The 22,905-nt window shown below is 45.7% G+C and overlaps 1 protein-coding gene across 1 annotated transcript in view; it reads right to left on the bottom strand.

Moving 5' to 3' along the window:
• Positions 1–9,792: 9,792 nt before the first annotated feature.
• Positions 9,793–22,905, bottom strand: part of LOC133124910 (mitogen-activated protein kinase kinase kinase 13-like) — a 31,839-nt gene continuing 18,726 nt past the window's right edge. Inside the window, 11 exon segments of the mRNA XM_061236474.1 lie at positions 9,793–13,455; positions 15,865–16,156; positions 16,450–16,520; positions 16,905–17,078; positions 17,080–17,599; positions 18,107–18,250; positions 19,693–19,809; positions 19,969–20,078; positions 20,310–20,418; positions 21,861–22,019; positions 22,650–22,808. Coding sequence (XP_061092458.1) covers positions 13,366–13,455; positions 15,865–16,156; positions 16,450–16,520; positions 16,905–17,078; positions 17,080–17,599; positions 18,107–18,250; positions 19,693–19,809; positions 19,969–20,078; positions 20,310–20,418; positions 21,861–22,019; positions 22,650–22,808 — 1,945 coding nt within the window. The 3' untranslated portion in view covers positions 9,793–13,365.

The raw sequence follows: 22,905 nt of genomic DNA, 5'->3' as shown, positions 1-22,905 counted from the left end.
TTGTGATATTATAACATGAATGTATAGCTAACTCTTGTCTGCCAAAATCTGCTTTTTTCTTCACTTTTGGAAATTTGGGACACCACATTAGATCATTTGGGATACAGCATGAACGCACAGACACAAAGATATTTCATTTAATTTACTGATCATTATTTCCAAATTGTTTCCACTGTTCCTTTACCATTTCATATGGGATATTTTGTATGATAAGGCCTATAGCCAGTATGGCCAGTAGTCCTATACTCGGAAAATCATTAAAAAAAGCAAATTATTCTTAAACTGTCCCAATCCTTGCAGTGGGATAATTTCTATTAAGAAAACACACACACACACATATGCACACACACTCTCTCTGTAGAAAATACTTTGATTACTGCGTGCAGTTCTGGGGGCCGCACTATAAGAAAGATTTAGAGGCACTGGAAAAGATTCAGAGAAGGGCAACCAGATTGATTCCATGCATAAAAGATAAAAGTTATGAGGAAAGACTCAAGGTGCTTAATCTCAGTAAAAGGAGGAGCTGAGTAAAAGGAGACTTAGGGGGGATGTGAAAGAAGCTTTTCTAGCTAGACTACTACAGGCACTACAGGCAATTCTCCTGGGTGAGTTTGGTTAGCAGAACACCACGCTCAACTTCAATGAGGTCACATTATAAATACTATGTGATCATGATCACTTAGTTTATATACAAGGTCTTTGAGGTGAAAATGCTGAATGACAATTATTAGCTAAGGAGAAAAACTTATTACCTGAATTCACCCTAATTGTGGAACAGAGCATGGTAATAATTTCACAAAGTGGGTCAGCATTAGCTGATCAAGCTTATTCAAAAGACTTGAAATCATACAATAAATGTTTTTAATATTAGAATATTAATACAGAGGTTTATAACAAGGGCGGCATGGATGGTGCAGTGGGTAGCACTGCTGCCTCACAGCAAGGAGGTCCTGGGTTTGAATCCCCGTCGGCCGGGGCCGCTCTGTGTGGAGTTTGCATGTTCTCCCTGTGTCTGTGTGGGTTTCCTCCGGGTACTCCGGTTTCCTCCCACAGTCCAAAGACATGCAGGTTAGGCTGATTGGAGAGTCTAAATTGCCCATAGGTGTGAGTGAATGGTGTGTGTGCCCTGCAATGGACTGGCGACCTGTCCAGGGTGTTGTAGGGACTACAACTTCCACATTCCCACAGGAGAATTCTGCGACGTCCACCACGAATGACGTCTAACTTGGTTCAGCCAATCCCGTAATGGCGGGAGCAATAAACGGTCCCGTATAAGAGCAAGACACATTCTTGGGTTCTGGCTCTTCTGCTTCTTCTGTTCTTCTGCTTCTTCTCTTCGACGCACCCCTTTTGGCCAGTCGCTTCAGCTCATCTGCTCCGAGACTCGGACAGAGGCTGAATGCTGCACAGCGCACTACCAGGCCTACGGACACACCCAGTTACCTCGCGGTAACTACGTGGCCTATAGTGAGTGGAAATTGTTGTACGCGGAACGCTACATCAGTTTACCCCAATAAAGCCCAACAACGAAACAGCAACGAACTTTTACACCTGGAAAAGGACCAGCGGATCAGACGACAACGCGCTCGGACACCATTCACAGCACCATCGCCGCTTCTACAAGGACAGCATGTCTTTTGGATCCAGCAATGCGTATGGACTCAGTAAGAAAACAAACATTCAGGCATAGCCAGTGTTTAGTTTAGTCTTAACTGTTTTTGTGAATCTGTGTTTCAATATTTACCATCCAACCATTGTAATGTGTATGGTTAGCTACATATACATGTACGTGAATTGATTCGCCGTCTTTTGCGCATATATAGAGTAAAACTACGCAAGTAGTCCCTTCTCACAGCTAACTCTAACTCATTACCACACCCAGAACTCTAGCGACACGCGCGCTTGCGCGCGCCACACACACGCACACACACATACCAAACTAAATTTCCTTACTAACTTCCCGTTAGTTTATCTGTTATGTGTTTGTATGTTTGTTTAATAAATATATTTTATTAAACCCCGGTGTCCGTTTTGGAATCGCATAGACATGAGAGCCGAGTTAAAGCAGTCTTTCGAAGAACTTCCAACCTTCAGGTTATCGGTAGGTTTAATCATTAATATTGGTTACTTTAATTATTAATTAAAATACTAAATTTGTGGTTAGATATTTCTGATAATAGTAATTTTATGAGACTGATTACTTTTTGCAGTTGTACTGCTACACAACGTTTAACTGGCGCCCCGGTTTCGTAGAGAGTAAAATCCCTGCGTTATTTGGCGGCCCGTGCGAGGACCCTACATAATTTGGAGTCCCGTGCGAGGACCCCTACATATTTTGGTGCCCCATGTGAGGAAGACTAGCTTTGGCTCAAATTTCATGTCTTGTGACTTCATAACGAATTCCCCATCCTAATTTGGAGCTCTGCGTGAGAAAGACGAGCTTTGGCTCATGTCACGTGCCTCCAGAACGAATTCTCGGCATTCTTTCTCAGCTAAATTGCCACCAGTGCAATCTTTTGAAAATACCGCTAGATGTCACCCTTGTACCATTTTTGAAAGCCTGCATGAGCTGCTTTCTCAATATACTGCCCCCTCGTGTAACATTGTGGCATTACATTCGTAATCTTACACGGTAGTTTGTTGATTGGCATTTACCTTCCGGTATAATACGTATTATCAATAATAGTATTATTAGCCGCACTGTATTATTAATTATAATTACTTGGTCAAAGTAATTTTAATAATTAATTGAATTTTACATTTAAATCCAAATTTAATTGTAATTTCAACCAATCACATTCTGGTATTTAGGATTAATGTGATCAGCATCACAGTTCCTATTTTACGGTCTGAATATCCGCCATATGTTTGTTCATTTTGCTGTTGTTGCATTGCAGTACCGCTAGTGCAACTCGAGTCCCTGTGTGATGCTATAGCTACCTTGTACTATAGTTATAGAGAATATTCAAAGAGCGTTTTAAATTCTTTATCCTTCATCACAACTTGTATGTTGGATTGTGATATTGGGAAACAATTCATTGCCAACTGTTAGGAGCTCAGGGCCCTTGTCAAATTGTTAACTTCAAGAGTACCCTCTTAAGTTACTGATTTTAGCTTTTAGCTTTATTTGGCTTGAGATATGGAACCTATATCTATTGATGAGTACCTTTCCTTTTTAGCCCAAGGTTTAGCACCTGGCTACATAGCTTTCCTGAATCAGATGAACCTCACTGATTGTAGGAAAGAAATGTTCTCATTAATCAACGAGAAAGGTCACTCCCCCAACCATTCAAAAGACCCAATTCTAAGTTGTCTGGTCTTGAATTTTGCCAGACAGATTAGTCTTGCTCTTCAGAGCAACAAAAACTTAGACTCAGAGATGGCATACCTCAGAGGACAACACACCAGTGTTTTACTTGAGCTTCAAACTGTTGGCAAGAAAGCAGTACAATACTTGCGTGATCTGCATTCAGCCGAATCAGATCTTTGTTCCTACAGAGAGGAATTATTTCAGTTGAAGAGTGGATGCCACAAGCTACCACATCCACTCTCTTCTGTAAGCCTGCTTTCTCAGGCTTGCCCAACTCCAACTTCTCCTGCTTCCTCCTTACACCACAAGGCAGGGGAAGGGGGGTCACAAATTGATTCGGGTTTGTCAGATCCCGGTTCCACAGCTTGCTCTGATGGAGACTCGTCAGTCTCCTCAGATTGCAGTGCTGTTGACCACCCATGCAATGGTTTGCCCACCTCTTCCCTGGAGAGGGAAAGGGGGGACTCCGTCCCAACGGTGGTCCATCTCCGCAAGGGAGAAACAGTCAGGCAAGTACAGGACTGCACCTTCCATGCCCACCCCTCTAATGAGGAGGTCAGGGAACCCTCCCGTGGACACGGTAGAGGAGATCTAACGTTATTAATTGGGCACACAAAAAGCAACGCTAATCCCGCTAGCTTTCCCTTTATAACTGAGAGGATAGGTGACAGCTCTGTACAGTACACTGACAGCGACAATTCATCTTCTGCCAACCATTGTGAGAATGACAGTTTTGTAGCTCCACCCCCTAAACCAAACCGAGGACGTCGAGCTCTGCATGAAACGCATTCACATTCAAATGTGATTTCAGTCTCTCCTTCTCCAAACAGGCAGACTAGTGCAACTTCACATGGTCTTCGCTTTGAGGAGCTAGAGGCCATGGCGAAGTATGTCCACACATTTGACCCGAAGGACTCCGAATTTAACATTCAGAGTTACTTGAGGGAAGTTGACTACTGTCTCTCGGATCTGCCCAGGGCAACCGATCGAGAAAAGGTACGACTTGTATGGAAAACCTCAACCAGAGAGATCCATACATTTATGGAACAACTTCCACCACAGGTTCGTTCCAGCTATCCCAAGGTTTGTGAAGCGTTGGTAGCTGAGTACCTGCCACGGTTTGATCAGGCCACAGCCATGATCAAATCTGTGGAGGTTAAACACAGCCGTACAGAAAGACCAAAAGACTTTTACCAACGTCTTAAACATGCTTTTTTCCAGGGCAGAAACGGACCAGGCTTAGATGAAGATCAAGCCTTCAAATCCCTTTTTGTGCACAACCTGCACCCCTGTGTCCGAACTCATGTTTCACTGTTTTCAAGGGGCCAACACTCAGCCCTTGAATTAAGAAATGAAGCCCAAATGGTCTGGGACACTTTAAGGATTGTGCCCAGGAACGAGGTATTGGAAACAGCTAAGCACGTTGTTCCAACCAAGCCTGCCGGCACTTCCCAAGTTGCCCCATTAAAATCTAATGGCTCAAAACAACGGCATGTGAGTAAGTTCCCGGTTAAGAGCCACCGTGGTCGCTTCTCACACTCTGATTCCAGCCGGAATTGGAGAGAAGACCGACCCGGTAGGCCCAAGCCTCAGAGTCACCAGCATGACTCTGATAGGGAAGATACCTTGTCTGAAGAGAGCTTCTTCAGTTCCTCTGAGGACAACTAAAGCCTCTAACCTTTGTTCAGTAGTGTGTATGCCTTGAGTAACCACTCCAAAGAGCTATCTGGTCTCGTTCAACCTCCATCAAAAGACGTTGAATAAGACTGATCTATAGCCGTGGTCTCTTCACAGGCAGACTCCCAGCTGAAGCTTTGACCACTTTCTTTTGCACACCTTTCCTACCAAAGGGGGGTGGCAAAATAAACTGGTAGTTTATAGCAGCCACTTAGATTTGCATGTAGCAGCAGCAAACGCAGATCGTAAGTAGGTACTGTAGAGTTAAATCCGACACTTGTTATAACTCGTAAACGTTCATTGCTTCTTTCTACACCTACTGAACCATCGTAAAGTATTGCATGTAGAAACTACAGTGTAATCTTTACAAGTATATTGCCACACCCCAGTGTGTCTTACTCCACCTCTTCCCCAAGCAAGACAAGACCACTTGTGAGCTTACCACATCATTTAGAAATGAGACCACCTCTCTATTTCCTTCCTGATGACACAGCCATAAGGTTAAGCTTGGATACAGAAAGCTGCCCTAATTTGAAAATGCCCCCACATATTTCAGATGACAACCCTCATCAGCAACCTGACTGTAGGGACTAGAACAATTGGTCAGTCTGAACAAGACTTCCAAAAAGGCTACAGCCTCTCCATCCTAGACCCCTACATCATCTGAACATTTTCATGGCTGGGTCATTCCTGTTGGTGCTCCACCTTCTGGACACCATCCAATAACTAACAAAACACCTGAACTAACAAAACGACTAACCCTTTCACCAAGGTTTCTCATGTTTTGTGACAATGTATTCACTGTTCGACCTTAGTGTTTCACATTGTTTGTATCATGTGTTTTAGACCAGTTTAGTTAATTGTTGATAAATGCCTGGATGTTTGTCAGTCAATTGTGAACTGTGTTACCGACCCAATGTACTTGACCTGTGGACTGTGAACTGACTTTTGTGCTCTCGAGGAACACTGGCTTCAGCCGCATCCTGAGACCACAGGGGGGATGTAGGGACTACAACTTCCACATTCCCACAGGAGAATTCTGCGACGTCCACCACGAATGACGTCTAACTTGGTTCAGCCAATCCCGTAATGGCGGGAGCAATAAACGGTCCCGTATAAGAGCAAGACACATTCTTGGGTTCTGGCTCTTCTGCTTCTTCTGTTCTTCTGCTTCTTCTCTTCGACGCACCCCTTTTGGCCAGTCGCTTCAGCTCATCTGCTCCGAGACTCGGACAGAGGCTGAATGCTGCACAGCGCACTACCAGGCCTACGGACACACCCAGTTACCTCGCGGTAACTACGTGGCCTATAGTGAGTGGAAATTGTTGTACGCGGAACGCTACATCAGTTTACCCCAATAAAGCCCAACAACGAAACAGCAACGAACTTTTACACCTGGAAAAGGACCAGCGGATCAGACGACAACGCGCTCGGACACCATTCACAGCACCATCGCCGCTTCTACAAGGACAGCATGTCTTTTGGATCCAGCAATGCGTATGGACTCAGTAAGAAAACAAACATTCAGGCATAGCCAGTGTTTAGTTTAGTCTTAACTGTTTTTGTGAATCTGTGTTTCAATATTTACCATCCAACCATTGTAATGTGTTTGGTTAGCTACATATATATGTACGTGAATTGATTCGCCGTCTTTTGCGCATATATAGAGTAAAACTACGCAAGTAGTCCCTTCTCACAGCTAACTCTAACTCATTACCACACCCAGAACTCTAGCGACACGCGCGCTTGCGCGCGCCACACACACGCACACACACATACCAAACTAAATGTCCTTACTAACTTCCCGTTAGTTTATCTGTTATGTGTTTGTATGTTTGTTTAATAAATATATTTTATTAAACCCCGGTGTCCGTTTTGGAATCGCATAGACATGAGAGCCGAGTTAAAGCAGTCTTTCGAAGAACTTCCAACCTTCAGGTTATCGGTAGGTTTAATCATTAATATTGGTTACTTTAATTATTGATTAAAATACTAAATTTGTGGTTAGATATTTCTGATAATAGTAATTTTATGAGACTGATTACTTTTTGCAGTTGTACTGCTACACAACGTTTAACTGGCGCCCCGGTTTCGTAGAGAGTAAAATCCCTGCGTTATTTGGCGGCCCGTGCGAGGACCCTACATAATTTGGAGTCCCGTGCGAGGACCCCTACAGTGTATTCCTGCCTTTTGCCCAATGTATGTTGGGATAGGCTCCAGTCCTCCGGCGACCCTGTTCAGGATAAGCAGGTTAAGATAATGGATGGATGTATGGAGGTTTATAACAGGCCTAGGCCTAAATGTCTTACTGTATTCTATATATTTACAGGCAGAAACTATATGTGTGACAGGCGATTTTTTCAAATAAGTTTGAATTTGATAATCAATCGAAAGGAGTAAGTTAATCAAAGAAATGTTCAGTGAGTTTTTTCTATTGCTTGAATACATTTTGAAACTATTGGCACAGTTTAAACCTGTGAACACAAAATTCAACACCTTAAATTATCCTTAAGTCCATTAGGCACAAATAATTCAAATTCTGGGTTCAGTTTTATTCATACTCTTACAGCCAGTGAATACAAGCGACAATAAGTGTGACAAATTTATGAAAATAATACTTCTATTTGAAAAATGTATTAATAACTTTTCTTCTTTGAACCCTATCTTAATTGATGGTTACATTTCATATTTTGAGTGCAATATTAAGCAGATAAGCAAAAAAGGTTATATTGCCTATCTTAACTGAGGGTGCCAACAATTCTGGAAGGCACTATAGTACCTTGTATCAAAATGAATTGTCCAATCCCTTTGTACAGAGGTAGATGATGAACATTATTACAGGTATATAAATTACTGTGAATTCCATATACTTTTTTCTTCTTTTTCTTGATCTTTTGTTTGACCACACATTTTCATGAACATAACATCAAATACGGTGACATTCTGGTAGAGGGTAGCACCGTTGCCTCACAGCAAGAAGTTCCATGGTTTGAGTCCTGGCCGGGAGCTGGGTGGAGTTTGTATGTTATCCCTGTGTTGCCATTCCAACGACATGCATGTTAGGCTAATTGGAGAGAGAGGGCACATACACCATTGTGTGAGTGAATGATGTGTGTGCCCTGTGATGGCAACCTGTCCGGGGTGCATTCCTGCCTCTCACCCAATGCATTCTGGGATAGGCTCCAGCACCTGACCAGGAATAAGTGGGTTAGATGATGGATGGATGACATCAAAGGGCCCCTTGCACAATGCACCAAGGAAAGGATCATCTCACATACCTTATCCTGGCCTGACACTACTCTGCAGTGATGTCATTGCATGCTTTGTCTTTAGTTTGATTAAGGGCAACTTGTTGGTCACATTACTGATCGTAAACATTTCACCTTTAAACAGAAAGAAATTAGGGAAATACGGTGGATGGAATAGTCATCTAAACTGCTGGTGTTCTGAAAATCATGGTTGCACCAGTAGAGTGGTGAACGCTTGCACTCATACAAAGAGGTTTTCACCAGCCTGGCTCAATTTCTCATTGAACTCATCCAAGAATATGATGGGAGGGGGTGTAAGGAATCAGTAGCTTGCCGGCAACCCAGAACACCCTCATCCAAAATGGTAGCACAGAAATTCAAGATTACCCCCTTGCTGTCCAGGCATGAGACTGTTGCCCTTTGCTCTGTGATGTTCTGACCCCTTCTCACCATGTTGAACCAGCTTCATCCACAAAATGATTTTATGTTAAGTCACATGTATGTAATGTAATGTAATGTCACAAAAGCCTCCAGTTCGAGATAAAGAGAGAAGAAAAACACAATACAGTGCTAAACATTCAATACGCTGTGACATAGGAATATGCAATCATTTTTTGTTGTTTTACAGTATAACACTATAGAAATATGGAACTCACAGTCAGACTGTACCTGGACATCTTGGACTAGCAGCTTCATGTGTTGGTTTTTCTTGTCAAAAGGTATAATAGATCTACTACATTAGTACTTGCCGCCTTTTCAGAACATAAAAATGAACGAAACAACTCAATGAAATAAAGAATGGTTCAGTAAGGACAAGCAGTTTGAATCTGAAATAAATGTGAACACTGTGCCAATAATAATATAAAAAAGGTGAGTCAATTGTACCATTGTCCTGTGGTGGCCTTGAGATTAAAAAAGAAAAGAGCACAAAGTATGAGTCAGACAAAAGTGAAATGTATAATTTCGAAAATGCCAAGGAGCCTCAAGAAAAGTTGTTGTTAGATCACTGGTATTAAAGATTAAAGAATCTAAAACAGGATCAGGATGTAAAAATCTTCTTTGTTGCCTTCTCTGGATGTGCTTAGTGTAGGGAATGTTGTTGCGTTTAGATTATTATCCATGATGGAAGTGCAGCCTTTAACTGTCTGTGTACACAGGCTTGGAAGTGGGTCACACAGCTCCCTGCGGCGTGACCCAGGAAGTGACCCCTTGTCCTCACCATTCAGCCTCAATCTGCTCCTGAGTGGTGAGCTCTACTCAATGGACACATTCTGTTTAGACAGATACAGTATGCTGACATATCGCCCCTCAACTGTAACAAATATGTCATAACACACATTGCATAGTTCACCCATTAGATGCGTGTTAACTGCTGATTTTCATTGTGCACATTTGGATATTTATTGTGAATTTACTTTAACTGTAAGGAAAGACGTTTGCCTTTTTTTCACACAATGTATAAGACATTACCCTTTTCCATACAATGTGTGCAATAATATTCCCAACTAGAAAACGGAACGGGAAAACCCAAACTAAGAAGAAAGTGAGAGATGTTCATTTGGTACAGTACATCAGCTTTTATTCCATGCAGTTGTTTGCTTTAATTTTATTCCTCCTTAGTTCCCACTGCACTGTACACTGGCTAATACAGGAAAGGACCAGGACTGGGTGATAAGGAAGCCATTCAAGAAGACAGAGCATGGGTGACTGACAGAGAGACAGAGGCTAAGGGCTAGGACAGCTCCCTCCATGTGAAATCTGCCACGTCTCAAACATCCCAATACGTACAATGGAGTAAAAGTCGCTGTTGGCATTTGTAACTAAGCTAATTGGAGTTAGAGAGATAGAGAAAGAGAGAGAGAGAGAGAGAGAGACAGAGAGAGAGAGAGACAGACAGAGGAGTGGAGATTCACAATCAGCTTAATGACATCAGAGGTCAGAAATGACAGTACAGTGTTCATTTTGTTCCTGTGTTGCTGTGATGCTCAAGCATTTTGCTGAAGGGTTGAATTTGAGTCTCTGCTTTGGATGACAATACTAGTTTTATTGAGAGAAATACGCAGCCTCTCAAGATGGCTAGCTTCAATGTTCTGCAAACCAAGGCGGAGCCTCGCGGCTAAGCTTTTCCCCAGTTTGATCTAATAGGACGTTAGGTGACTCAGGGTCCTGGTTACTTGAGGGCACAGCGACAGAAATAGCAGTCGCAGGCACCTGCCAGGGGGGTGCTGTTAGAATGCCACGGCCATTTTACAGCCCCGGACTTCAGCAGGGACTCCGGTCGAAACATGGCGAGGTATTGTAAGCCGAGAGAGCCCATTATTTTTCAAAAACAGAGCAGCTTCTTTTGTGAGGAAAGGTAATGACCGGTTCTCACAGACGAGTCTGTTTGGGACGTGAGACAAAAAAGGTTCTCAGAACACGCTGTCCTTCTAAGCGACTGGCTCAAGTTGCTCTGTGTACTTCTGGTCAGAAAAAAACTCCTTCATTCATTATAACCTTGATGTGGTTTTACTCCCAACATCCATTAGGTGACCTTTGCCTGATACGAGAAGAACAGAGCCAGGTAAGACTATTTTTCTGCAATACAGATATAACAGGTTTTTCCCACCATAAATTAATTCAATAATCAATGTAGGCCAGCTACAAAACAAAGGTTAAAACGTTAAATTAATACGTTAAATTAATCAGAATTTACAAGATCGGTCCCAGCATTTCTACAGATAAGACATCGTCCTTCAATCTTAAAGACCTTCACCCATTTCCCAATAACATTTGAACACATTAGCTTCTTAATACCATTTGGACAGAAGAATGCATGGGGAGGTGGGGACACAGAACACCTCAGGAAGGAAGGAGGTCTGGTCTCCCTGGTCAGTATCAGCGGACAGTAGCACACCATAGCAAAATCCTGCTTACAGAACAACATGCTACTCAAAGTCCACAACACCCAAATCTCCTGATCGGTGAAGGGTGGGACATGGCTTGCAACCCAAGTCACATGATACTGGTCAGGTATGTCTCAGGTGCTAGACACATTAATGACAGGGAGTTCACAGACATCACGGGAATGGACGTTCTTTAAAGATAACATATCTGCAGCACACAATATTAGTGCTTTGTGACCAATACAAAAACAACACTGAGGATCCAACTTCATCGGTAATGTGGCAAGCTCAACCCTTTCTACCCAGTAGCTGTCACAACAACAGCTGAGCTCAGCGATGCCACAATTACTAAACCCTTCATTTAGCCCGAAAGTAGGAATGCATGATAATTTCATCTTATTCTGACTGGCCATCAACCTGTGTACAAACCAAATACACTGATAAATCAATACAATGATACAAATAAAAACAGATGCAGTATCCCTTTTTTTAAATAAGCAGAGAACACAGAAAAATACGGCCATCGTGAGACTATTTGATGAGCAACAGAAATACAGATGAGTAAACATTAGGCGTTGAGCACTGGACTGGAATTGGGGGGGGGGGGGGAAAGACGTATTGCAACTGAATCCTGGGTACCCATCTCCACCTAGTGGACACACATAGCAAAAATACTGCGTGGCATTTTCACTCGACTGTTATTCAATACCTGAGCATCCAACGTGAAAAGCGACCATTTGGCGGCGGCGTTCATCGTAAATTAACATTTTAAAAATATATATTTATATTTTAAAAAGAGCTGTTCATCGCTAACCGCGGTTCCTCGGTGTATCATCGATATGTCCGTCCAGCCTGCTGGATGAACCTAGGTCTCCTGAGTTATTATTTCTGCATTATTGCTCCGTTTCTTTCATGAACCAATCATGGGGAGGGGGTGGGGTCTGGTGCCTGTCGCTGCTCCCCGCCCCCCGCCCCCCCCTTAGATCTGTCCCTCACTCTTTAAGCTGTGCTTCCACATGACAGAACAGTGTTGTGCAACATCCAGCTATCAAAGAAACGACAAAAGAGCCAGTCAAAAGGGGGGCTTGCGGACCTGAGCGAACATTTAAAGGGATACTGCATGCTGAAAGGAAATATATCACACCAATTTAAACATCAAGTAACTCTGAGAGTCCAAGCGCAGAGAGCGTTTAGGTCCCTGCCTCTGGAATCCACAGGAACTCACTCGGTGACGTTCCCGCTTCTGTTCCAGCCCAGGTTTTTCCCACATATCTTCTGAGAGTCCACTGGCGAAAGACAATTCAACACTGGTTGGGTTGTTGTTCAACACTTCCCAAAACGAATCGGGAAAAAATATATTCAATAACGGAAAGGAAATAACGCAAAGCAGGGCGATGGTCTCGGACTGGAAAAGGAGAAGCTGGGTTAAGCTGGTTGAATTTTGCCGTCTATATAAACAGGGTCTGAGTCTTGTTTCCCTGGCAACATGACTCATGCTCGTGACAGTCTTGCATTAGAGGCTGAGCAGACATGCTAAGTGGAACATTAGGAAGGTTCTGGAATGATTCATGGAGGAGTTCTGGGGGGTGGGGGGTGCTGTTCATGCTGGTGTTCAGGCTTATCCACCTTCTCCGTTCACCTGGAGGTGGTGAGAGGGGCTTGCTTCTGTAAACTCAGAAGGAAAACAGCCAGGCGTTTGCTCTCGGGCAGTTGAGAGAGTGGGACAGTGCTTGCTCCTGGGAAGCTCTGGGGCAATGCTACAGTTAAACGTACCCACTCTGGTCCTGTAGAATGCACTGTAACTGGTCGACTGAGATTAGCTGCCCCTACAGGGGTGGAGTCTCAGGTAAATGGCAACGCCTAGAGGAACAGGTTCTGAGACACACCATACCCATGATGCCGGCGCAACCACACCCGGAAACCAGCCTCTATCCCAGCTGCACAGGATCGTCATACAGTACTCTACGCAAATATACTCCTAGCTACTCATTATAACGTTTGTGTTTTTTGTTCATCTTTACAGTTAAACTTCAAAATAAATGATGAATGTTGAACTAGCTACATTAAAACTGGCCAAATTGGGATCCCTGTCTTCCTTGCTGAGAGGTGGTCCTGCCGGGGGCCGGCACTGACGGGGAGGGGGGGGGGGTGCTGTTAGAAGGCGGTTTGCGTGTGGCGTGATGTATTATTGCCGGTGTAGAGGGTGTAGGGATTGAGGTCATCTTGGGGGCAGAGAGGGTGGAGATCACCAGGTGGCAGGCTTGTTTCTCACGGTGGCGTCTGAGCACTCAGCCTCAGAGGAATCGCAGTCCGTCTGTCCGAAGTGCAGCGGGTTCTGAGGGAACACGGGATACAGAGAGACATTCACCCGGTGTGCAAATACAGGCGAGACTCAAGCTGGGTTGTACAATTGCAGCAGAAACAAACTTTAGAAGTACACTTTGTATGAACCAAATGAAACAAAACGCAGAGCTGAAAAGCTACAGTTTGGTTTGGTTTATTTTGCCTTTATTGTTTTAGCTTGTTATTTTGATCCAGATCCCTTGAGGGTGAAGGGAGAAGACTTTTTGGTTTATTTTCAGTTTGCTCTCCCTCCCTTTCCCGCTTCTGTTTGTAAATAAAGTGTCCGGACTTTTGATATCTCCCTGTGTACAGCTCATCTATGATATACTTATTTCTGGGGTTTCGCAGAGCATACTTTTCAGAGATAAACAACCATTTTGGTCCTATATAAATATGACACACAGCTTCGCTAATGTATTCCTTCAACGACAACAGTGGCAGATGATCATGGCCGTGGAAGGGCAGAATGTCTTACACTTCAACTGTACTGTTGGAAAATAGTGGAGGATATTTTTCTAATACTGCCCATCATGTACTAAAAATGACACACTAAACAGTTCACATAAGTAACACATACATAACAGAATGCTTAGTAGATGGTACATACTTCGAGGACACCGTTATGAGGCTGACTTGGACACAGCCATACTCTCTTTCCTGTCTCCTCGTCTGATTGTATGGATGAACACACCATCTTCTGTTTTATTGCAGCGCTAAATAAACTAAAGCGCAACTGCTAAAAAAGTTATCCTTTTTAATCTGCAGAAAGATTTTAACTGCCTTGTTTCCAGAGGTTCTCACAACCGCCAGAATCTGAACTTGCACCGTCCATTGGCACAGAGCATCGCTAAACGAACAGTTTGAAGCCGCAATGAATATACGCACGTTAGCGTTGTTGGTGTATTCGGCTCTGGTTGATCTTTGGCCGAGTTAGCCTTTGTATCAGGTATACACCCAGTAACTCTCTGTGTGACTCTACACCCAGAGGACTGTGAGTGCAGGGAGGACCTGCTCTCCAGTGCAGTTTAATAGCTCTTCATCACAGTCCTCCAGGGCTTACAGTTACGGGTACCTTTCAATCAGCGTGACGTTTACACCTGCCATCCCGGGTCAGTCCACTCCCAGAGCGCATAAACAATGAAGACGCTGTGGCTGAAAGCCAGCGAGCAGCCTCTGAGCCTCCGCATGCACTAGAGTAACTAAACAAGCTCTGCTTTCAGACGGAAGCCAATTTGTTAAAGACCGTGTTGGACTCTAACCATAGGCACCATAAAAGTAGGTTCCATAAAATAAGAAAGTTCACTCTCTGAAGTTTTTTTTGATGTTACTGCAGATTTCATGTTGTCAATTGGCCCAGAGATTGTCGTCAATGAAGGATGTTTTAGATATCTTCTCACAACCTGCCAGCACGATGAGTTTGCCATTTAAAACAAGAAAATGCATTACATTACATTATAGGCTTTTGGCAGACACTCTTATCCCGAGCAACAAAACTAAATGCATAACCATAAGCTGAAGAACCCGAGAGGGAAGTACAAGTTCCGACAGCTAGGAAAGACCACAAAGATAAGAACTAGGACCTTGTAGATTACTCTCATGAGACGGACAAAGAAAAGCAATAAAACCATTTTGGCACACATAACGCAAGCAATAATAAAACAAGTATACACAAGTATACAACTCCGCTGCAAAGCGGAACTATCCCTGTAATTTGGTTATCATAGTTGCGTATAGCTATGCACCACGGGATCATGCACTGTATCCAGAGTATGAATGGAGTGGAAAGTGCAGACAGGGGAGGTGTGGGGTCAGGTGTGAGTCAATAAGTGTGCTAAGAAAAAATACTGTATTGAACCCTGTGGGGTAATTTGTCCTCTGCATTTGACCCTTAGTTACTTAGGAGCAGTGGGCAGCCATCGTGCAGTGCCCGGGGAGCAATGCGGGGTTAAGGGCCTTGGTCAAGGGCCCAACTGCTGCATGGACCTTATCGTGGCTACACTATGGACCATTGTAACCTTCCAGGTCTCAGTCATGTACCCTCTACTAGAGGGGCAGCCTGATACTTTATGTGAACCGTACCTTATCCGACCTGTACTGTAGCCGTTCTAATGATCTTTGGCACGCACTTATGTATATCACTTCAAATAAAATCATCTGCTGAGGGGCAGCTGCTAGCCTAGTGGCCAAGTACAAGACCGGGACCTGGAAGGTTGGCGGTCCAAGCCCTGGTGTAGCCACGATAAGATCCATGCAGCTGTTGGGCCCTTGTCCACTGTCTAATCTGTAAGCAGTCATTTGTAAGCTTTGGATGAAAGTGTCAGTTAAATAACTTTAATGTGATGTAATGGGTTAGATGCAAGAGGCCATAGGAGGAGGAGGAGGAGGAGGCGTGGACGCTGACCTCGTAGGCGTGTTCGTCGGCACACAGCTTCCCCAGGGAGATCTGGGTCTTGACGCGGCGCACGGCGCACTCTTTGTCGGACAGGCCGTCGGACTGGGTGGAGATGTCGATGGGGATGTCGGGCGTGTGGGACAGCAGCTCGTCCAGGTGCTCCTCCTGGCTGGCGCTCAGACGCTCCAGGGGCCCGCTGTGAGAGTGGTCGCTGGTGTTGCCCTCCTCCCCGTCCGACACCGACAGGTTCTCCGAGCTAAAGGTGGAGTAGGACTGGAAGCTGCTCATGCAGCGGTGAGGCCTGAGGGCGAGGAGCGGGAGAACATCCGAAAATACATTCATCTGAACGACCGCTTCAACCCTTTCAGTCCCGAGACTGAAGCCGAGCTACCGAAGTGCCATACTGAACTTTCATAATTTTCTGAACCAAAGCCGAAACCCTGTGAGATTTCAGTGGAGCCACTTCATATTGGGCTTGGGACTGAAAGGGTTAGTCTCATTATGAGACTTTAAGTCTTATTTCTATAACTTCTTTGCTAAATTAGACAAAAAAAATTGGCGAGGAAACTAACTGAATGGATGTGGCTAGCTTACCTTTGTCTCCGTGGAAACTCCACTTCACTGTCCACCTCCCCCTCTTCCTCTTCAGACGACTCATCACCACCCTGACAATACCAGGAGCAAGCATAAGAACACCCTTATCCACCACTACCATCCATACACAGGGCTCAGCCATTGAACACTATATCCATTATCATCAATACACAGGGCTCAGCCATTGAACACTATATCCATTACCATCAATACATGGGGCTCAGCCATTGAACACTATATCCATTATCATCAATACATGGTGCCGAGCTATTGAACACCACATCCATTATTTTCTGTACACGGAGCTCAGCCATCAAACACTGAAATCAACAGAAACATAATCTCAACTGAAAACTGGATTCGCGCATTGCGCGTGTTCATTTCCTCACGGACAACAGCACAGTCGAGGAGCACCAACGCGTTCGCGAGCACCTAGCGTCAAAAGCCGGCCTCACCTTCCTGAGAGGTCGCAGGGCGCAGGGAAGCCGGTGCGTGGACCCCCGCTCCTGCCCCGCCCCGTCCTCCCGGGAGCCTCCCTCAGGGGCACGGGGAGCGACGGGCGGGGCCTCCTCGCAGGTGCTGAGCAGGGAGTAGTGGGGCAGCTCGGGGTGGCTGGGGGCCGGGGGGGGGGGTCTCCTGGCAGCGCGGGCAGCCAGGGAAGGGGTGCGCCTGGCAGCAGGGGCAGAGCGGGCCGGGGCCCGGGGGGCCGGAGCTGTGCTGGCGGGCGTCGGCCTGGCCGGTGGCGGATATGAGGTCGGGGCCGGAGCCGGAGACGCGGCGGGGCGGGTGGTCGGTCTGAGGGCTGCGCAGGGCGGCTGCCGGGCCGAAGTAGCGCAGGTTGTTGGCGCAGTTGGCCACGGCGTCCTCGCGGCCCTGCAGGGGGAGGGGGAGGGCGCCCTCCGGTGGCGGGAGGTGGTGGTGGTGGTAGTGTTGCTGCAGGGGGAGCTGCTCTTCCGGGGCGGACGCTCCGGGTTTCAGGACTCCCGGGAAGTCGCCGTGGCTGCCCTTGCTGTTGGCCCGGCGGTGCCGGGGCTTGCTGCGGTAGCGGGATTTGCCAGGGGGAGTGGAGACCCGGGGGCTGGCAGACAGGGGCAGGGGGGAGGGGAGGACCTCCACACTGGGGATCACGTCCGAACGGAGCAAGTCAGGCCTACGGGAAATGGGCGAGATGTCAGAGGCCAGCTTTGGGCGACAGATTTCAACACTGCACTGCCACGGGAAATGATAAGGGTACTCACTCAATGAATGTTAATGGCATCAAACAGTGGAGAAGAAATGAATAAACTGTGAGTTAATTAAACTGTAGTGTTGAAGGGCAGGGTGTTAATCATACTCCAGGGAAAAGAGCAGTGTGTTAAATTGTACTGTGATAGACAAGGGCAGGGTGTTATTCAAACTGTAGGAGAGAAGGGCAGTGTGTTATGTGTACTTTATAGGTGAAGGGCAGTGTGTTATGTGTACTTTATAGGAGAAGGGCAGTGTGTTATGTGTACTTTATAGGAGAAGGGCAGTGTGTTGTGTACTTTATAGGAAAAGGGCAGTGTGTTATGTGTGCTTTATAGGAGAAGGGCAGTGTGTTAGTCGTACTGAAGAGGTGATGCAGTGTGCAAACTCTACTGTGTGTTAATTGTACTGTGTGTTAATTGTGACCTCTGACCTCTTGGGTGTGGGCACCCCTGGTTTGTGGGACATGCTGCCCTTCTTCTTAATCAGTTTCTCCACAGCATTGGGCCTCACGATGGGGCGGACCAGGTGCCTCTTATACGTGCCGGGGTACTTCTTCTCCACCGCCTGTTCTCTCCTGCAGGGAACCAGGAGGTAAGGTTCTGCTTCCTTTAGGTCATCGGAGTGTGTAATAAAAATGTATTTAAAGGCCCACACGAATCAGGGCTTCCTAGTATCTGACGACAAAACATTTGCAAAAATCAGTGACGTAGGTTTTTACAGAAGTCCCTAACCCTGCCCCCAGAGCTCAATTCCCCTCCCCCTCTGGCTCCTGTGGTCAGCTCTCTGTGTTAAGTGGTGAAAGTGTAGCTTAAGTGGAGATAATACAATTGCGAAAGGCAGGGAGAGGAAGCAAAATGGTAAATAACTAACTGACAACTAATCTAGAAGATCAACAGGGTTCTCAAAAGATATCCTTGGTCTCAAAGAGGCAGATAAGGTAGGCTCAGAGGTTTATATTTCACAACGTCATCCGATTGTAGTGTAGGTAGTATGTGAGATTAAAAACATAATTGATGGATGGTTAAGGCCTATGTTAAAACCCCAGCACATATTTGCTGACGTGTGACGGTGTAAATGTGGATTAGCATGGCACATTCGTATTTGGTCTGAGAACTGTGTGCTGGTTCAAAGTTGAAGTTCATGATTGATTGTGATATTAATGCTTCACTGTAATGTGCGGGTCCAGGATATTTGGCACAAGAGCTACCAGAAACAATAAATTGATAACAAAGTCCAGTATCATGGAGATTGTTCCTGTAATAAAACATAATTTATGATCAAGTTACTGGGAGTTTGTGTTCTGTAAACACCTAAAATAAACAAGTTTAACAAGAGACAAGTTTAACACAGCTACGTTCAAAATCCTGAAAAAGACCAGCTCCAAGATGTATGGTGTTCTAAAGGGTTCTAGGCAGGAGGTTCTAAGAACTGGAGGATTCCAATGGCAGACAGGAGAATCTAACAGTAAAGCTGCTTTCACATGACAAGAATAAACTGCTGCATTCAACACCAAGTAAGGCCGTGACTACACATGGGAAGAATCAGGCGCCGGTAGTTGTTGAAACTCGTCATCATCCATCAAGGAAGCCGTTAGTTTGTTAAACTGTAACAAGCCGCAACAGCATCTGATTGTAGTTGTCTGCAGTTATAAAGGGCTAAATTATGGACTCGCTTTGTGAAAACAAAAAAAGGGCAGGAGATTCTAAGGACAGGGGATTCTAAAGGCAGGGGTTCTAAGGACAGGATGTTCTAAGGGCAGTAGGTTCTAAGGACATGATGTTCTAAGGACAGTGGGTTCTAACGGTAGTGGGTTCTAAGGATACGATGTTCTAGGGGCAGTGGGTTCTAAGGGCAGTGAGTTCTAACGACAGTGGGTTCTACGGACAGGATGTTCTAAGGGCACGAGGTCCTAAGGGCAGTGAGTTCTAAGGACAGGATGCTGTAAGGACAGTGGGTTCTAAGGACAGGATGCTCTAAGGACAGTGGGTTCTAAGGACAGGAGGTTCGTAGACATACTTCATGAGCTCCTTCTCCCGGACCTCCAGCTGCAGCATGATGGCACTCAGCTCCATGTAGAGGTTGTTGGCTCTCTCCAGCTTCCTCTCATAGTGCTCCCGAATGTCAAGGGCATGTCTGGAGGGGAGGGATAAAAACAGAGAGTTGTTCAGACAAGTGCACAAACACGCACGCACGCGCGCACGCGCACACGCACACACGCACACACGCACATACACACACACACACACACACATGGTCAGGAGGCGAGAGCACACATCTGTGTCTCTGTCTCACCGGAGTTCATCTCTCCGCCGGCGGATCAGCTCCTCGTCCAGCCGATGGATACAGGTCCCTTCACTCTTTATCTTCTCAAAGTGCTTCTTCACCTCCTCTCTCCACTCGGCCTGAAGAATACCCAAACACACACACACGCACGCACACACACACATACACATACACACATATACACATACACACATTCACATTATATACATGAGCAGAGGTGCACACGCACGCACACACAGATATACACACACACACACACACACACACACATTACAAATATCAATATTGAATTATACTCAGTTCTAATAATAAGTTGTACTGTTCCGCTGCCTGTACTGTTCGGAGCTCACCTGGGACTTGAAGTAGGTCTCCTGAGGGGTGCCCAGCACGTCAGAGGAGGCGATATCCAGGTGCAGGAGAATCTGCCGGAACGACGGCCTGTTCCGTGGCTTTCCCTGCCTGCACGGCCGAGAGGGGGAGGGAAAGAGAGAGACAAAGGAGAAGAGGAGGAGGAGAGAGGGAAAGTAAGGGAATGCGAGCAAGGGAAGAGAGGGAGAAAGAGAGCAGGATAAGATTGGGAAGAGACTCAGAGAGAGTGTGAATGAAGCTGCTTTAGGCTGCTTTAGTCTCTCATACACTGTTGCCATTCAGAAGTGTGTCTGTGTCCATCTGGGTGTGCGGCATGTGACAGTATGTGTGTGTGTGTGTGTGTGTGTGTGTGTGTGTGCGTGCGTCCTGAGGCCATGTCTGTAATGCTGGGGTTCCCAAACCTTTTTCCAACGTAACCCCAAATTAATGTTCACAAACCTACATGACCCTAACACCCCACTGACACACGTCTTGGGCCTAACAACACCCTTTAGCCAGGACTATACTGGAAAAATACCACAACCTCTCCTGCCTCAGTGCTTTATTATAGTCGGGTTGTTGTAATGTTAAACATGTAGTGGCCTACATTCACATCTTTTAAAGAGACAAAAATTACATTTGATCTTTTTAAAGATTTTCAGGCGACCCGACCCACAACTTGGGAACCCCTGCTGTAATGTGACTGTGTTCTGAATGTCTGAACAGGTAGACTTGCACAGCGCTTACCATGTCTGTAATGTGACTGTATTCTGAATATCTGTAATGTGACTGTGTTCTGAATGTCTGTAATGTGACTGTGTTCTGAATGTCTGTAATGTGACGGTGTTCTGAATGTCTGTAATGTGACGGTGTTCTGAACGTCTGTAATGTGACGGTGTTCTGAACGTCTGTAATGTGACGGTGTTCTGAATGTCTGTAATGTGACGGTGTTCTGAACGTCTGTAATGTGACGGTGTTCTGAACGTCTGTAATGTGACTGTGTTCTGAACGTCTGTAATGTGACTGTGTTCTGAACATGTGTAATCTGACTGTTCTGAATGTCTGTAATGTGACGGTGTTCTGAACGTCTGTAATGTGACGGTGTTCTGAACGTCTGTAATGTGACTGTGTTCTGAACGTCTGTAATGTGACTGTGTTCTGAACGTCTGTAATGTGACTGTGTTCTGAACGTCTGTAATGTGACTGTGTTCTGAACGTCTGTAATATGACTGTTCTGAACGTCTGTAATGTGACTGTGTTCTGAACGTCTGTAATGTGACTGTGTTCTGAACGTCTGTAATATGACTGTGTTCTGAACGTCTGTAATGTGACTGTGTTCTGAACGTCTGTAATATGACTGTGTTCTGAACGTCTGTAATGTGACTGTGTTCTGAACGTCTGCAGGGGGACTCTGCTCTCACCACGTCTGTAATGTGACTGTGTTCTGAATTTCTGTAATGTGACGGTGTTCTGAACGTCTGTAATGTGACGGTGTTCTGAACGTCTGTAATGTGACTGTGTTCTGAACGTCTGCAGGGGGACTCTGCTCTCACCACGTCTGCTTCATGAGGATCTTGAAGCCGTCGGGGCAGGTGGAGGGCACGGGGAGGTGGAGGCTGTTGCTGCCCACGCCCCAGATGATGGCCGAGGAGTCCACGTCCTTGTAGGGGATCTCCCCCGTCAGCAGCTCCCACAGCACCACCCCAAACGACCTGCAGGGGGCGGCAGGGAGGCACACAGTGGGTGCCAGTCACTCATTCCAGGTTACGCAATGAGCCGGTACTATTAAGCTCAGTCCTGGACTAAACTGAGCTTCATATGGAAAATCTCCATTTAAGACTGCATATAGTCGAGGACTATGCTTAAGCTGTGTCTGTGAAACTGGCCCAATAACTATTCCTCATTATGTTTGTCACTGAACGCTGTGGATTCAGCGCTCAACGTAAACTGTGATAGAGGGAAGCATGCAGTAACAGATGTCATAAATACCCATTGTTTGATGTTCGGTGTCAGGACCTAGTAAACCATGTTACAGTAATGGACAATAGGAAGTCCTGTTTGGGTAGTCTCACACTAATCAGACCTGGGTCACAATCGCAATCGTTTTGGATTCACATACTTTTCTCCACTTGATTGAGCATGCCTGCTGTACTGGACCTTATGAAACACTCTCAGGAAATGCAAGCCAGGCGAGATCAATCGAGCACAGAAAAGTATTAAAATGTAAAACAACTATATTTGACCCAGGTCGGAAATGCACTCGGTTTGCCGTATGAATACGGGGACCCGGTAAACCATGCTAAGGGCCAGCAGTAAGCCCTGTTCGGGTAGTGCTCACTCACCAGATGTCCACCTTCTCGGACACGGGCTCGTTCCGGATCACCTCGGGGGCCATCCAGGCCACCGTCCCAGCGAAGGACATCTTGGTGCTCTTGTCGCTGAGCTCTTTGGAGGTGCCGAAGTCAGAGATCTTCACAGTGTCGTTGTGTGTGACGAGCACGCTGGCGGGGGAAAGGCAAGGGGGTCGAGATGAACGAAGGTCGCCAAGACCATGTGGAAGCAGGCTATGTTCGTTAGTTTGCGTGTTAGTATGCTTGT

The sequence above is a fragment of the Conger conger genome, chromosome 3 (genome assembly GCF_963514075.1).
Source record: "Conger conger chromosome 3, fConCon1.1, whole genome shotgun sequence".
In the NCBI taxonomy this organism is placed as follows: domain Eukaryota; kingdom Metazoa; phylum Chordata; class Actinopteri; order Anguilliformes; family Congridae; genus Conger; species Conger conger.
This window is presented reverse-complemented; position numbering and strand designations above follow the sequence as displayed.